The sequence below is a fragment of the Pipra filicauda genome, unplaced genomic scaffold (genome assembly GCF_003945595.2).
Source record: "Pipra filicauda isolate LSUMZ 115617 unplaced genomic scaffold, ASM394559v2 scaffold520_size808073_pilon, whole genome shotgun sequence".
Classification (NCBI taxonomy): Eukaryota; Metazoa; Chordata; class Aves; order Passeriformes; family Pipridae; genus Pipra; species Pipra filicauda.
This window is the reverse complement of record NW_024104666.1, coordinates 562,486-578,808: the sequence shown is the minus strand read 5'-3', so window position 1 is coordinate 578,808 and position 16,323 is coordinate 562,486. Positions and strand designations below refer to the sequence as shown.

Below are 16,323 nucleotides of genomic sequence, written 5' to 3'. Positions count from 1 at the left end.
TTGGTAAAGATGGAGTATAGAAATAAGCAGCTGGAAGTGCCCAGCTTTTCCTGTCACAGGGATGGCACTGCAGGAGTTCCCCCTCCTCGAAAACCAGCAGGAGCACCCAGCAGGTTCTGCTGTGCAGCAGCCCTGGGTCTCCAGGATCCAGCTCCCTGAAGTAGGTCACATCTGATCTCCCTCCAGACACACTCAGAAAGGCAACATTTAACAGGGACTTCTCAAAATTCACATTTTGCTTGCTAATGCTGTCAACACACATCCTTTTCAGATTTACCTATACTGGCTCAACATATTTTTGTTGCCTTGGGGTGTAAACAGGCCAAGAATCCTGTTTTTTCCCTTCAGTTACCTGTATTTCTTCCAAAGTTCCGCTGAAGATACATATTGACATTCAGATCACATTTGCATTCAGATGATGGCTTGTTGTTGGGAAAAAAATCCCTTCAGAGGGTCTGATTAACTTCCTTTCAAATGTTGGCTGTCCCTGGCCAAGGGAGAAGAACTAGAACACAACTCACTGCGTGGCTCATACCCGAGTGTGAAGACACGGGATCCTGTATTTTGCATTGTTCTCTCTGAACATTAATGCTCCTTCCAGCTTAGACATGACCTAATGACAGACTGAAGTCCATCTGTTACAATGACTAGCCTTGGACTCAGAGGGAGAGTCCTGTGGATAATTTAGGAGTGCATTTTATAGCTGCTTGCAAGCATTTCATTTCAGATCAAGGCGAACATGAGGAGCAGGTGGAAATCTCTCGCAGAAGTACAACCTGACCTACATAGGGTATTGTAAATTAAAGATATGTATAAAAATAAAACATTAACGATCCATCACGGTTGCAACAAAACCCAGATATAAATCTTGCTGCTGGAAAGGAGCTTCATTGCATAAGGCTTAGTAAAGGCTTCATTTTGGAACCGGTGACGCTCTTGCCGCCTCCGACAGTGGTGCCGCTCTCCTCTCCAGCTTTCTTGTGTTTTCTGTAGCTTAACGCTCACAGACCTTTGGCTTTATCACTTGTGTCTCAGTTTCCATGTGTTTTTTGGCAGTCCTGCCTTGTGTTGGCTCTCTGTTCCCCATTACCTCATGCTTTAGGAGCTGTGGGCTGTGTAGGGTAGCTTGGACAGCGCATGTCCTGGTGGTGTGGGGCCACACATGTCCTACAGCTGAGCTGGGTGGCACCAAAGCAACGCAGGAAAACATCAGCCTGAAGACCTTGTGCACCAGACCGGCTTTTATGGCTGGATAGGGTGTTTCTCCAGGGGTTTTAGAGAATCCTAGAGAGGAGGGATGGCAGTGGATGCTGCAGGGTGTGGGTACATCTCAGATCTCAGAGCTCCTTAGCCCCCCTCAGCACCCACCTACACTATTACCTGTCTCACAGGTTGGGTGCTAAACCCTCTTCTGAGGCACCTCCTGCCCCATGGCTCACACCTCCCACCTCAGAGGGGCTCTGGGACGCCCAGTCAGTGCTGGTGTTTACAGACTCCTGCAGGGGGATAACGAGTAAGGGGTGAGTCAGCTTCACAGATTCACAGAATCACAGAATCACAGAACTGTTAGTGTTGGAAAGGACTTCCAGATACCACCCAGTCCAACCCCCTGCCGAGGCATGGTGACCTCGAGCAGGTGACACAGGAATGTGTCTGGGTGGGTTTGGAATGTCTGTAGAGAAGGAGAATCCACGACCTCCCTGGGCAGCTCTGCCACCCTCCACGGAAAGAAGGTCTTCCCATGTTGAGGTGGAACGTCTTGTGTTTCAGTTTATGGCCATTGCTCCTCATCTTGTCACTCAGCTCCAAGGAAAAGAGTCTGGCACCATCCTCTGGACACCCCCTGGAGATATTTATATGCGTTGATGAGATCCCTTCTCAGTCTTCTCCGGACTAACGAGGCCCAGCTCCTGCAGTCTCTCCTCATAAGGGGGGTGCTCCAGTCCTTCAATCATCTCCGTGGTCCCTTCTGAGGGCACGGGGAGCGCTCAGCTGGGAGGGGCTGTGACACTGCATATCAGAAAAGTGTTTTCACCATTTGGGTGGTCAGACATTGGAATGGGCTGCCGGGAGGTGGTGGAGTCAGCACGCATGGAATTGTTTAAGAGGTGTTTGGACCTGGTGCTGGGTGATCTGGTTGAGGGGTTACGTTGGTGGTGCTGAGGGCGAGGGTTGGATTGGATGATCTTAAGGGTCTCCTTCGACCTTGCTGAATCTGTAGTTTCATGATTCTATGATTCTGCAATTTCCTGATTCTATGATTCCCTAATTCTGTGATTCTACGATTCCGTAATTCCGTGATTCTATAATTCTGTGGGTCTTTGGTTCTACAATTCCGTGATTCTGCAACTCTGCGATTCCATGATTCTGTATTTCTGTGATTCGGTAATTTCCCGATTCTACGATTCCGTAGTTCTGTGGTTCCATGATTCTATAATTCTATCATCCTGAGATTCCATCGTTCCGTGGGTCTGTGACTCCGCCGTTCCCCGATTCCCCGACTCCCGCTCGCTCAGCGGATCCCGCCCCCACCGCTCCCTCATGGCCGAGGGCGGGAGCGGCGCGCGGGCCCCTCCCCGCGGGGGGCGGGCTGAGGCGGGAGGAGGCCGCGCGGCCGCCATGTTGTTGTGCCCGTGAGGCGGCGGCGGCGGCCCCGAGCCCGCAGCGACCCCGGCCCCGGCAGGACGCCGCGCCCCGGACGGGGGGGGCTCCGCGCCATGCCCTGCCCCGCGGTAAGGACCCGCCGGCGTGCCCGCTGTCCCGCGGCGGGGAGGGCCGGCCCGGCGCAGGGCCTGGCGGAGCGCGGCCGCGCTGTCACTGAGGGCCGCACACGCCCCCTCGGCCGCGGGTGCGGGGCCGCCACGGCGCCCTCAGCCCCGCTCCGCTCGGCCCGGCCGGGGGCAGCGGCAGGAGGCGGCCCGGCGGCCTCCTGTGCCCGGCCGTGCCGTTCTCTGCGGGGCTCGGGCGGCGGGGCCGGGCAGCGGGCTGCCCGCTGGGCCTCGCCCGGCGCCGCCGCTCCCGTGCCCGGCCCGCGGAGGTGCCCGGGGGTGGCCGGTTCCCTTGGGGGTGGCCGGTCTCCCCGGGGGTGGCCGGTCTCCCCGGGGGTGGCCGGTCTCCCCGGGGGTGGCCGGTCTCCCCGGGGGTGGCCGGTCCCCGCGAGCCCGCCGCGATCGCCCCGTGCCGTTGGCAACCGCCGGCCCCTGCCCGGCTCCTCGGGCCGCCGTGTGTCAGCTCCGCTCGGCTGCCCTTGTGCGCGGGGCCGAATTCCCGTGCCTTTTATACCTGGGGCTTGTTAAGGCTTTTTATTGACATGGTGTTGCGGCTTTAATTGCGCCTCTTCCCCCTGTTCCTCTTAACAGTCCTGTTCTTTCACTGGGATCTGAGCAGATGTTGCCCTTCCTTGGTAAGTGCTTTGCCCCCCGATATGGAGCTTAAATGTGTGCGTTGAAGTTGTTCCCGCTCTTGTTGGTTTTTTATCAGCAGATGAGACCTGGTGTTTCTTCACATCTCTGCACAGGAAATTGATTTCTTTCCTTTCCGTGCACACTTCCCTCGCTGGGGGAAGGTTGGGTGTGAGCTTGTAACTCTTGCAGGCTTCAAGTGTTATAGGCGCTTTCCTGTGTGCTTCACCTGTTTGTTTGGTCGTGTGATGTAGCCGTGTCAATGAGGCTTTCTGTTGGAAGAAAGGAGCTTCTCTAGTGAATCATGTCAGGTAGTGCTGAGTGTGGAGGTGCAGCTTGGCTTTCTGGTGAATATAAAGGCACGTTTAGATTCCTTGGTGAGTCCACTGGGAAGGGACAGAGCGTGACGGAGGGAGCTGTGACAGGTTTCTTGTAGTACCTGTCATGCTCTGAGCTGTAGATAAAGAGCTGAGCTGCCTTTTGTCTGTTACTAAAGCACGTGGTATTTGAAAATGAACTTTTTTGATGGAGGTGAAGGAGTTTTTATGAAGGAGCGCTTGTGAACTGGGGGGGAGGAGGCTGACATCTGATACCTGCTTTGCTTCAGCTGTTACTGATCGCTGTGGTTTGGGAGATAGAAGTGGTGCTTTCTTTCCTAGCACAGGAAATACTGAGCTGTAAGTGTTGAAACTTTGTGCAGATAAGTGAAGGCGGGTCTAGAATGCTTCAGTGACAAGTGCTTCTGTGCCTGCTTTGGGGCTCGGGGAGGGGACAAAGGGGCGCAAACAGTGGTGTTGACCAAAGCATGTTGGTTTTTGAGCGATTGCACTAAAAGGTGCTCTTGTCCTACTTCACTTTATAGGAGTGATATATAGAGGGCCAAGCTGAGTTCTCTTGCTGGCAGTGCTGTAGGTGCCTATCTAGGATGCTGTTAATATTCATTACATTAACTGCACTAGCAATTATTAAAATATCACTGTTAACCTGCTTAAGTAACCTGCCATGCAACCCACTAATGATACCACGGAGGTGGAGTAGGTCAGCTTGATAAGCTCTCATTGTATTTTATTTATTTTTTACATAAAAACAGTCATCTGCAGCTGGAGGAGACAGAAATGGAGCATGCCCAGGCTTCTGAAATAGAGGATACAATATTTTATCTCAGATCTCAATCCACCTACGTGCAGCCCAGGATGGTGGAGAGAAGTATGTTGTCAGCTTTCAGGAGTAGGAGGAACAGGGCTGTGCAGTGCTTTGCTGGCAATTAACCTGGAAAAAAGGAGTAACTTAAGGAGAGGGGGATCGTTGGGCTGCTGGAGTAACGGGCAAGTCTGCTGTAGCAAGGAAGAGGAATTGTCTCCATGGAGTGACTCGGAGGAGCTGGGTTAGCAACCAGCACAGAGTTCAAGATCTCTTCACCTGCAGAGATCAAAAGGCTGCGATGGCTGTTCCCGCCCTGATGGCTTCCTACTGGGAAGTGTAACTGGATATAAGGAGATAGGACTCTTCTACTTGGTATCGGTGGTGCCTTCCAGAGCACGTGACTCCAAATAGTGCATTAGAGCTTATCAAATGCTGTGAACTAGAATGAGACGTCCAGATACTTCACCGTGCACTTGTTTCATAGTATCTTTCACTGGCTGAGTCAAAGTAATGTCACGTTTCCTTCAAAATAACCTTTTAGGTGCTGAAGTGTGTGAGCCAGGAGGTGCAACTGTTCTGCATTTGTCTCTAGCCTGGGTTGCTGGTGGTGTAAAGAGCTGCCTGTTAGATCCCATATGGGTTTGAAACTCTGAGAAACGAGCTTCATGACTTGTGATTCCACCCCCCCCTTCTAGATATCGGTGCCGTAACTTCCCAGTGCTGTCAGGAAAACTTCAGGAATGTGCCCAGCGCTCAATTCGTGCTGTGATCCTGTGAATTAACTGGATTGTTAAAAGACAACTATTTCTTTCTACATAATGCTTCAAAATTTCAGGCTGACTGAGTGGCTTTCACGGAAGACCTCAAAGTGGAGCTGGTGGTAATTCCGGAATTTGAAATGCTGACTTTTTACCGAGGGCTCAGCTCCTGGTGCTTTAACAGCTTCTCCCTTGGATGGGGCAGGGCTGCTGTGTCCAGACTGGTGCATCGACTTGCATATGTGTCAGCTGCTTGTGGGATGGGCAGAGGTCACAAACCACAGCCTCCTTTGGTGTGAACTGTCCTTATTCAGAGTGTATTTTTCAGCAGAACAGCCAGAACTCTGCCCTTGCTTTGGGGGGAGCAGCTGAGAAGCTCTGACAGGATGGACTCGATGCCGTAGAAATCTAATGGTGAACTGGAGCATGAGTAGCCCTGACCTGTTCTTCCCCTCATCTGATTAGTAGTTTCTGGTGGTGGTGTGAGGGAGGTGAACCATAGCTGGCTGTAGTGATTCCAGGGGTAATGTTTCATCCCGTAAGGAAGCCTCGAGTCTGTCCCTGCTGCCCAGAGTTACAGGGAGTAGCAGCAGGGAAGAAATGTGCGTGATCTTGTTGCAAGCAGTGGTATCTCTCACCTTTAGTCTGTTCTGAGGTGTCAGGTTGTGCTGTTCTGAGCCAGAGGTGCTCTGCTCTCCTCCAGCCAGTGCCAACGTGCACCTGGAGGTGAGGCTTGGCCCTGCAGAGCCCTGTGAAGTGAGCTGGGGGGGAGGGCAAACAGGCAGCTTTCTAGAATGTTCACTGACATGGGGAAGCTGCTTCTGGAGTCACTGATGTCCAGCAAAAAGCAGTGTTTGTAAAGGCTTCACTTAAAATACGATTGCTGATTCCTAGCTTTGGCTCATCTTCTGAAACTCGGAATCTTAATGTGAAGCTGGGAAAGCAGCAGTTGGTTTGACACCTGGATGTGGCTGCAGGTTAAGCTGGTAACTGGAAGTGTGCTCTCTAGGGCTTACTGGGGGCAACTGGGTATTTCAGAGGTTTTGTTCCCCCTCATGGGTGGAACAACAGACCTTATGGGTCCTTGTTAACCCCTTATGGGTGTTAACGCTAAAAATTGTAATAAGGTAACCATGGAAAGATCCAGCTGGAAGTTTTTCTGGAATTTGTGTGTGAGGCAGCTAATGACATTGAAGTAGTTGTCATGGAGGTGGTGGAACTCTGAGAAGGGGAGAAAAAACCCCCAGACTCTGAAAGAACTGCCTGAATAAGGGGCTCTTGCTCTTCCTTGGGAGAGTTGGATTTCAAAAAACTTGAAGCTGGATGGCCCTTGTTCAGCAATACTGCAACTAAATTGTACAAGCTGCTGTATTGAAGTATTGCCACTTCTGAAAAGTGAATACTTTGAACAAGCTCCAGTGGAACTTGATTTTATTTTTCCTCTTGACTAGGAATGCAGTGAAAAGCTGTAAAGCAGCAGTGGCTCGGGGGCAGGCTGTTGTACATCACCAGTCATGCCAGTAATGAGATGTGTCCTCAATAACACATGCTAATGGATTTTAAGCAGCATTAAACTCCTTTTTTAGAGAAATTTAACCAAAAATACTGAACTGTAAATACTTCAAAATATAACTTTGCAGGCTGCTGTTGAAAGAGGACAGAACATCAAAGAAACCAAGGCTTGGAGAAGCACCGTAGGTGACAAGTAAAGCAAGTTGTCCTTTGCCTTGCTCAGCACATCTCGCTGCTTTCAGCCTCCATTGTGATGGACTGAGTGACCACGATGGAAATGAAGTTGGGTTTGCTCTGCACAGCTTTCACCTGAGATGCTGATCGAGCTGATGCTTTTACTGACTTTGGTGGCTCATCAGGGTGTTGTGCAGCGTGCAAACAGCGTGGCAGTGCTCAGCTTCACGTTTTTAGCTGTTGTGTGTCTGGTGGAGCGTTAGAACTGGTGCTGGACTGGGCTTAGCTTGGCAAGTTGTCCTGTCGCCTATGGAATTAGCTTGAAGCGAGAATGAAATCTGAAAGTTGGTGTTAGTCCCTGGCTGCTCGGGAAGAGCTGGGCTTTAGGAAAGGCAGCCAGAACAGACCACCACCCTGACTGGGGTGTGTTCTTTACTGGGGCAACTGGAACAGGGAATGTCCAAATGTTTGAACTTCCCAGGCTGGACAGCAAGGGAGGCTTGGAGCTTCCAGCATGTGGCCTAGAAGGCAGTGGATATCCATGTAGGAAAGACTTGTGCTCTGTTTTTCTTCAATATTTAGGTGTCTTCTTCCTTGCAGTTGTGTGTGTGGGTCTCAGCTGTATGTTCTGTGCTCCCTCCATTCGAGTCTAGTCCAGTCATTCTTGCATCGTCTGCAGAGTGATGTCGTCTTGGTTTGATTTCAGAACTGAAGTTGTTCTTTACTGGGACTGTCTCTAGCAGATGTGCCAGGTCTAACGTATCAGGTTTAGCCTTTCCTGGAAAAAAGAATCAAAAAGGACTTTTTTCACTATAATCTCAGCTTCCTACTTTTCAAGGTAACGATGTTGTTAAAGTAACTTACTTACCTGTATGTGCTTCTCTCATACTTTACACTATCCCCATGGCTAAGAATTCTACCAAACCCTCTCATTTATGGTTCTTCTTACCCAATTTTAAGAAAGATTTTCATCAGGGAAAACCAGTGAAAATGGTTTGAATCTTTCTTTAACTGAGATTTCTGAAAGCAAAGTAGCATGAAATAGATCTCTAGGGTGCCTGTCTGTGTGATGAAGTCTTTTGTGTATACAAGTCTAATAGTCTCTAAGTATTTTGGATTGTTCTGGTACTCTGAAGGTTTAGTTTTTAGAACATATAGGCAGTATGGGGGGAAGTAATGCACTTGAGGTTGAATTTGTGGAGGAAGGCTGCTGCAATGCCATAATTAAGTCTTTGTAGTTTTTCTTTCCAATACCAGAGATTTGTGCACTGGTATAGACATTATTTATAGAAACACTGTTAGAACAGTTTTGTGTTGCCCTTTTGTGGGCCTCATTTGCTTCTCCAACTTTGGAACTGGAAACTAGGGCTATAATCAAAGCATTAATTCTGTGGTGTTACCTGGGAGGACGGAGCTTCAGGAAGAAATAAAAATAGTTTCTCTTTCCCTGTGCCTTAAAAGAAGGTTTTGACTCTTCTATCAACCAGGAAAGGGCAGACTCATGACAGAATGAGACTTGTTTTCTCCAGTGCTGCTTTCTCCACTTGTGGAAGTGCCTGGGGGAAACTACTCCCCGGCACCTGAGAGGGGAGAGGCCAGAAATGCTGTCTGTGTGGGTTGACATGAGTCTGTGAAGATGCACGGGGTTGGCTCCTGAGTGCCCTTGGAGAGCGGAGCAAAGGCAGGGCTCGCTGCAGGGCCTCTCCCAGCTCACCCTGAGAGCAGCCTTTCATGGAGGGCTCCTGTGCATCATACAGCTCCCAGGCCCTGTGAGTGTGACTCCTCAGTTCCACTGAGGGTTCTCCTTGACTGTTCTGGGCAAGTAGGATTCTTATTTTTGGGGGTTTCCCTATAGCTGGTGGCAAGATTTCAGAAAACAGATGGAAAACCAGATCTTCCCTCGAGTCTTTCTGTCATGTGGAGTTTAGCACAGCATTGGTCAAGGGTAGACTACTAGAATATTGATTTTGGTTATTTAGTTGCTGGAAGTTGTAGTTGAAAGCATTGAAGAGCAGAGTGAAACGGAAGGCTGAGGTGAAGAAGTAGTGAGCATACAGAGGTTAAGAACCATTTGTTTGAACTGCTGTACTAGTGGAACTGCTTATGACTGTGGAGTCTTAATACCTTCAGCATCTTACAGTAGGTGTTAGATGGGTGAGGTAACTTTCAGTACTTTTGAAGTGAAACCTCAGTTTTGTACAGGAGACCTCAGAATGATCCAGTCTAACAGCTGATCCAGTGTCAAACTCTGTCCTGTCGCTCTTACGCTGTCACCGTGTCTTTCCAAAATGAGTTAAAGTCCAAAGCTGCTCATGGAAGTGGCTGCCTCTAGGTCTGGAATTGGTGGAAGGTTTCCTTGGAATTTCTGGGTTTGGAATTGGTGGAGGGCATTTCCATGGAATATCCTACCTGCTAGTTAGGAGGGACCCAACAGCCTGACTCTGCCTGTTCTCCCTGCAAGCAGATGAGGACAGGCAGTGAGCTGGGGCTGTGATTCCATCTCTTGTAGCCGTAATTGGCCTTAATGTGTACCTGGGAAAGCTCTGGTTATTCCCTGCTATCTGCCAGAGTGGAATTGCTGTCATTGAAACTTAAACCAGAGGGAAATGAGACGCTGGGAGTTGTGCTGGTTGGGGTGGTGCTGTTTGCTTTGAGACCTTTTCAGACCTGGTGCTGCATTTGCTGCAGCTGGAAACTGTTCTCAGTTTTCTCGCCTCCAGCCTGTGGTGTCTCTCTAACTAAAACTGCTCTTATCAAAGCTGACTTTTACTGTTCTGTGGGTCCCTCAGTTCAGGCTTTTCAAATACTTGTCTGTCTCCTGGCAAAGAACAGAAGAGCCAAAATGAGAGGCAGTGAGAAGAAAACTCACCTGCCGTATCACAGAGCAGCTTTGCTTGAAAAGTGATGTGAGGACATCTCTCTCCACTGTGCTGCCTGGTTGCTGTGGTCTGACCAGAGCAAAAACACTCTAGTTGTTTTGACCTCATAGCTTTGATTTCATTGTATTTGAATTTTCTTAATTTCCTTTTTATTTCCAGTTCTGAGAACAAATAGTCAGTGTAATGTAGGCACTATTGAACTTTTGATCCATGAAACCTGGCTAAAATGTCGAAGCAGATTGCATTTCTAGGTTTTTTGATTATTTTCCTTTAATAAATGGAAGCTGAAAGCAAGTGAAGTGTACTTAATGTAAACTCACAAGTTTACTGCCTCTGCCTGCAGACCTTTCCTTTCCATCTAAACACTGTGCATGGGTTTTTTTAAGAGTGGATAAGCTTTTCATCAAATTAATGACTAATCCTTATCAAATAAGTGTTCATCTTTACAATTAGGGAACAGGAATGCTTAATTGTGTGCTGATTGGTGAACATACTAGCCATGAGTACATTTGAGAATTCAGATTCTTAATTTTCTCTCACTGCTGGTAGCAGGAATTTGCTGTGAACAGGGCATTATATTCTGGTTGGATACCCATTATGATTAAATTATCATCTTTGTCTATGTTCAGTGAACCTTTCTTTGAGTAACTTCCAAAAGAATGCACCTTTTTGCACTTTGGGAAAATCTGAACTCTCTGAGGAAAAAAGAGGAAGATGGAAGAAGGGTAAATATTTTGAGGTCTGCTCAGCTTTCCTTGTAGGTTTGGCTAATGGATTATGGTCAAGGCATAGTTGTGTTCTAATGCAGAATACAATAGCTTGCTTGTTTTCTTTTACTTTGGGCTGGAATCTCTTAATCCCTTCAGACTCAAGCATGAGTATCACATGATTTGGAGGTGTTTGGTTAGTGTACTTCCCTGCTGCAGAGCATCCCTGTACGTAACAGAGGAGTAAATTGGGACTGCAGGGAGAAGCCACATGGAAATTTTCGGTTTTGGAGATCCAAGTGTTGAAGATTTAGTGCTGGCAAAACCATGTGGTCAGTTGAGCTGGAAGGAAGGAAGGAGCCCAGATACCTGCTCTAAAACTCCAAGTTCATTATAAAAAGGACTGCAGCTTCAACATACTGACACTGCACCTGTATGTTCAATACACCTACAGTGCTCAGACCATGTAGTAGGGGATTTGTAGGGAAACTTCCTTGCAGGAAAACTGGTGGTACAGCTAATTGAGGGTCCTTCTCTCACAATCTGTGACCACATGGGACATCAGTGGGGTTATAGCTGTATAAGTAATGCTCATAAACCCTTATTAAAGTAAAAGAATAATAAGTATTCATTAACAGTGAATTTCTAAAGGTAGTAACTCCTGGTATAGTTGCATCATGGTACCACTGTGCCTGGTTACTGTTGTGTTGCTTTTCCCCCTTTCAGTTCTGCAAGCTTTAGGAGCTGGAACCAAAATGCCTTCCACATGTCAAACTGGAATTTTGGCTTATAATGACAGGATGAGTGCTGGCACTTGATGAGGGTGGCTGCTAACCACGGACCTGGGGACAGCACTGGGCAAGGGGGGTGCTAAAATAGAACAGGATTCCCTGGAGTGCCGAAATATGGCGATGAAGAGGATGGTGAGAAGACTCCAGGGAGTTACAAGATGCTGGTCTTGACTCTTGGTGCTGCTTTTGCAGAATTTGGTCCCTTAAGTCAAGGTCAGTGTTGCTTTCTGGGAGCTGCTGCCTGCCCAGGTGTCTCACCTGCAGAGCCACAGAGGTGACTGGGGTGCTGCAGTCGTGGTGGCTCTGTACTTAGCTCCTTACTCCAGGCAAATTGTCTTTTCCTTCTCGAGTGTTGACTGGCAGGTTGGCTGGAGAGCTGTCTGGCTTTCCATTGTCAGGGCATTCCAGCTCCTCTGCAGTGTTTGCATTGCACAGGCGCTTCTTCCTGGGAGCTCTGGGAAGGCTGGGGATCACCGAGCAGCGGGAGGGGCTGAGGATGGCAGCTCTGTAGTGATTCGAGGAGGTGTTGGGTCGAAGGTTGGACTTGATGATCTCAGAAGTCTTTTCCAACCTAGTTGATTCTGTGAATTCATTGAAGGGAAAACAAGCAATCCCAAGCTGACTGTTGTAATCGGCTCGGAGCAGGAAGCAATCTTGAAACCGGCTTGATACTCTGCTCACCTGTGGAGCGTGGTTGGGTCCATCCCTGCCACTGCTGACACCTCAGCTGGGTGGGTGTGGTGCTCACCTGGAGGAGTCAGCCTGGGCAGCTGGGGACAAAGGGTTTTGCTTGACTTGACAAGTATAAGATGGTTCTACCAAAGACAATAAGAGCTATTTCTTGCTTTCCTTTTGAAGCCTAGTTCTTGGCTGAGCTGTTTGTGTCAGGCCCCAGCTGAGGAGCTCCCCTGCTCTGAGGGTCACACCCAGAGCACAGCCCTATTACAGTTAATGGGCTGTTGCCTCATGCCCGAGCCCGCCGTGTCCCATTCAGCTCTCAGGTATGAAGACTTTTCCTCTTGCATAAGACAACTTGATTTGCTGGGCTCGGGCAGGAAACAGTTGGCAGCTCCCTGAGGAGTGAGTTCCATGCTGCTGTGCCCTGTAGCTCATTTTTCTAAACATTAGTATTTCGAGTTATTGTCCAGCTTTTTAAACTGTACAACTGCCCCAGGCTGGACCACAGCTCTCACAAAGACAGGGATTACCTGCTGCCCATGCTGGATGCAGAGATCCTTTCCTGCTTCCAGCAGACTTCATGCTCCTGGACCCAAACTGTTTGGTATTCAGAGTAGAGACACGGCAGGGCTAAGCCTCGTGGACTTGAACATATTTCAAGAGCCTCAAAATTGCAACATGGCTCAATTTGCCTTTTCTCTTTTGAATTTCTAAGTATTTCTAACTACTGTATTTATTTTTTCTGGTTCTTCCAACAAAATTCAGTTTTCAGTCTCATCATAAATCCTTTCTACCATGTGTCAATCCCAGCAGACCAAGTCATGTACTAGTTAAGAAATGATTTTTCTATAAATAAGTTACAGGTCTAGTAACATTTGTTATTGAGCTAAAGTGACTTCACTTACCAAAAGCAAGGAGTGCTAAGTTAAAACAAGCCAAAGAAGCTGGTCTGAAGTGACTTGTGTCATGAAAAGGACGAGAAAGGACTGAAGGTTTTTGTGCAATATTTACCATATTAGAAGTAAGCAGGTGGGCTGGGGAGAATCTAGTTAAGCTTACAGTTTAGTGCCAAAACACCCTCAAAACCTAATTTATGTGCTTCAACTCCTTAGTTTTTATGCTGCCTCTTGCCAAGACAATTAAAGAATTCCTAGAGCTAGTCTGAATTTCCAGGCTGGGTTTGGAATATGATACCCAGTTCTGCAGGTGCAGAGAACACTCCAGCCTGCTCAGGTAGGTTGGTGAGTCTTGGTGGTTTTATTGCTGGTTTATTTGATTTTTCAGGAGTCTGGAGATGTTGCTCTGAAGCACATTTGTGGTGCAGTTGCAGGTGTAGCCAGCTGGGTTTTTGCTGCTTGCAAAAGGTCAGCTTTTAAGCTTCCATGAATTGATGAACAGTAAACTTGAGGCTGGTGTTGCAGCACCTGTTTTCTAGAGTTTCAAGCCTCCTGTTTGACTCTGGAAAACTTAGGAGGAAAAATTTAGGTCCCTGTGTGGTGTTGATATTCTTAAGATCTGCTTAACTATTTGTAACTAATTAAAATGCAAGAGGTGAAGGAATACCCTGGGGTCAGTTCAGAGGGGGCTTGTGCAGCTGAGTGAAGATCAGCTGTGGTGGGAGAACTCAGTGCATCCCTCACGTCTGCAAAGAAAACCCAACCAGCACCTTGTTGCAGCAGCACTTGGGTTGTGTCATTGTGCTCTGCCCTGGGTCACCTCATGGTGAGTGTTGGTGAAAGACTTGACTTAGCAGAGTTTGGACATGTTGAAACAAATTTGATGGCTTGAAACTTGTCTGAAGAATCTGCTGCTTGTCAGGTGACTCCCGAGGAGCTGCTCCACCTGTGACCCCTCAAAACATCACGACTTGGTTACTTTGATTATTTTTTAATAACATTTTAACTCAGAGGTTAAATGACACATTGGCAGCTTATTGCATGTCAGAATGTGAAAGAGAAAGTGTGAACCTTTCTGTGGAGCTGGGAATCCATAGATCAAGCTGGGTGAGTGACAGCTCAGCCTCTACATGGAATTCAGAGCGTCTTTGCCATGTTATAAAAAGCTTGCTGCCTGGTGCTGATCTGCTCCTCCAACACTGAGCTTTTTGTAACCTTTAAACTCTAAGTATAGGGTAGGAATTTATCCAGTTAAAACCTGCATTTGTTTGAAGAGTTAACTCCTGCCTGGTCACCTCTGCCCCACATCTCTAGATCTCAGTTATTTGAATACCAAGGTGTGTGTCACTCACTGGGTAGGGAGGTTTTTCCTTTAGCAGAAAGAAGTAAATGTGACCTGTAGAGAGCAAGCAGCTGTACCTGTCTTGCTACACCTTTCTCATTCTTCAACTTTGCTTATTTACAGTGTGGAACCGTTAAATTAGGATTTAGAGTTGGTCTGCAGGTGAGTTTTTGCCTGTGAAATTCTGGAAATACTTCTGAGATTAGGGCCTTAATTTCAACCTTATCTTGAAGTGATGTGTTTTACGTTGTCTCTGATGTCAGTTTTACAGGCTTTCTTTTGGGGAGGAATGGGGAAAAGTCCTTACTAATGTCTCATCTAAAGTAGGCTGGGTGAATAACATATGCTGGAATATCTTAAAAATGAAGTGCTGGATGAAGTAGGTTGGATGGAGGGGTTTGAAAGCTTCAATTCTGAAGTAAGGAATAAGTCTTCTGGTTTGTCTGCTTAGGCTTGCCCTACTTTGAAGCCTCACTGAATTTTCAAATGGAGAAGTAGCAGATTTGTTTGGTGTTGAACAGCAGGCTTGAATTATATCCTTTTTTAGTATTTTGAGATAGCTTGGTGTAAACCTTTCACAGAAATGCTGCTCTTACTGAGCTGGTGAGTTAAGTTCATCACAACTCAAATGTTGTTCTTTCTCTTCCTTCCAGTCCTTTAACTCCTTGTCACAAGTGACAATGTTCCTGGCAGGCAGATTTGAGGTAGAAATCCTCACCTTTAGCTCTGTGAGTGTTGTGTCAGCCTTTGCATCCTCCAGGGTTAAGGTGCAGTCTTAGTACTGTTTTCAGAATGATGCTCTGGAGGGGATTTTTAACCCTTCTAGACCAGGGTTGCTGCAAGTAAAGCATTTAGCACGTGTTTCTGCAGGGCTTTGTTGTGTCTCTGCAGGTAAATGGTCCCTGTGCTGGGGTTGCTGGTTTCCCTTCACTGGGCAGAGGATGTAGCCTGGGAAGGGTGCAGAGCAGCAGGGCTGCTCCGTGGATCCTGGGGCTCCATCGCTTATGGCACTGGGATCTTGGGCTGACCTGCTGGCACAGCAACCCTAAATGCTGAAAGGGGATCTACCACTGCCAACTTCAGATTATCCCTCAAAAATGCAGCTCCTGGAGCTGTTCTGTATCTGTGGTGTTGCTTGAGATTTATGTAGGAAGTGGGAGCAGATGCTTTCCTTTTTCTCAGAGCTTTTATTAGTTGTTAACTGAAACAGTTGGATTGCTGGGGTTTGTTTAGTATTTGTGGTAAGATTTGATACGTTGCTTGATAAATGCTCCTGTGTTTTCCACAGATAACATGTGCTTATTCCTTGTGGGTTATGGAGTAGTGGGCTTTTGGATCTGTGGATGTTAAGGTGGTTGTGTTTTTAATCCAGCAGAGAGGACTAATGCACTGAAACTTCAGACTGGAGAGTTACTCAGTAACACTGTTTTTGTCACCGAGCCACTAAAAAATAATGCTGAGAACTTAGCAGGACTAAATGGATGTTGTACAAAACACAAATGTATCTGTTTCAGAGCCTCCCCCGGAGGTAATAAAGCCTTCAGTGGTAACTGTGCTCAGGCAGAGATTCCTCTGGCTCTAACAAGGCTGACTGTTGTTATTGATGTTCTTTACCTACACAACTAGGAGCTGTAGCTGTTATTTGTGAGGTTATTTCCTGTGAGCAGAGTGACTCCCTGTCAGTTTACCGGAATGCTCAAAGGCAGGATTCACTCCCGGCGTCTCCCGAGGAGGGCAGAGCATGTGCAGGGCTGTGTGTGCCCGGGGTGAGTTACTGCAGAGCCCTGGCAGGTCCCTTCCCTGGGATCACGTATCCGTCGGGGAGGGAGAAGCCGCTCTGCCAGCACACTTAATCTATTTTTGATTCGTCAGGATCTCCAAGACAGAAACAAAAAGCACTTTGTGCTGGCTGGACTCGAGGACTGACACTTGAATGGCTCTTTCCATTGTCTATTCAGTGGCCCGTGAGTGCTCCTGCAGTGGAGCACATTGTTGAGGAGCAGCCACTTCACTGCCGGGGCTCCCAGGCTTTGGGCTGGGCG

At 47.9% G+C, this 16,323-nt stretch overlaps 1 protein-coding gene across 5 annotated transcripts in view; it reads left to right on the top strand.

The window, feature by feature from the left end:
- Positions 1 to 2,606: 2,606 nt before the first annotated feature.
- The window catches only part of MTMR3 (myotubularin related protein 3), a 79,413-nt gene continuing 65,696 nt past the window's right edge, over positions 2,607 to 16,323 (top strand). The window contains exons 1-2 of one of the 5 annotated variants that reach the window (XM_039386994.1): positions 2,627 to 2,732; positions 3,360 to 3,403. In XM_039386994.1, coding sequence (XP_039242928.1) covers positions 3,388 to 3,403 — 16 coding nt within the window. In that variant the 5' untranslated portion in view covers positions 2,627 to 2,732; positions 3,360 to 3,387. Of the gene's footprint in view, positions 2,733 to 3,191; positions 3,404 to 16,323 lie in introns of those variants that run through there. The other 4 variants (XM_039386995.1, XM_039386996.1, XM_027740901.2 and 1 more) reach the window with 4 other exon arrangements.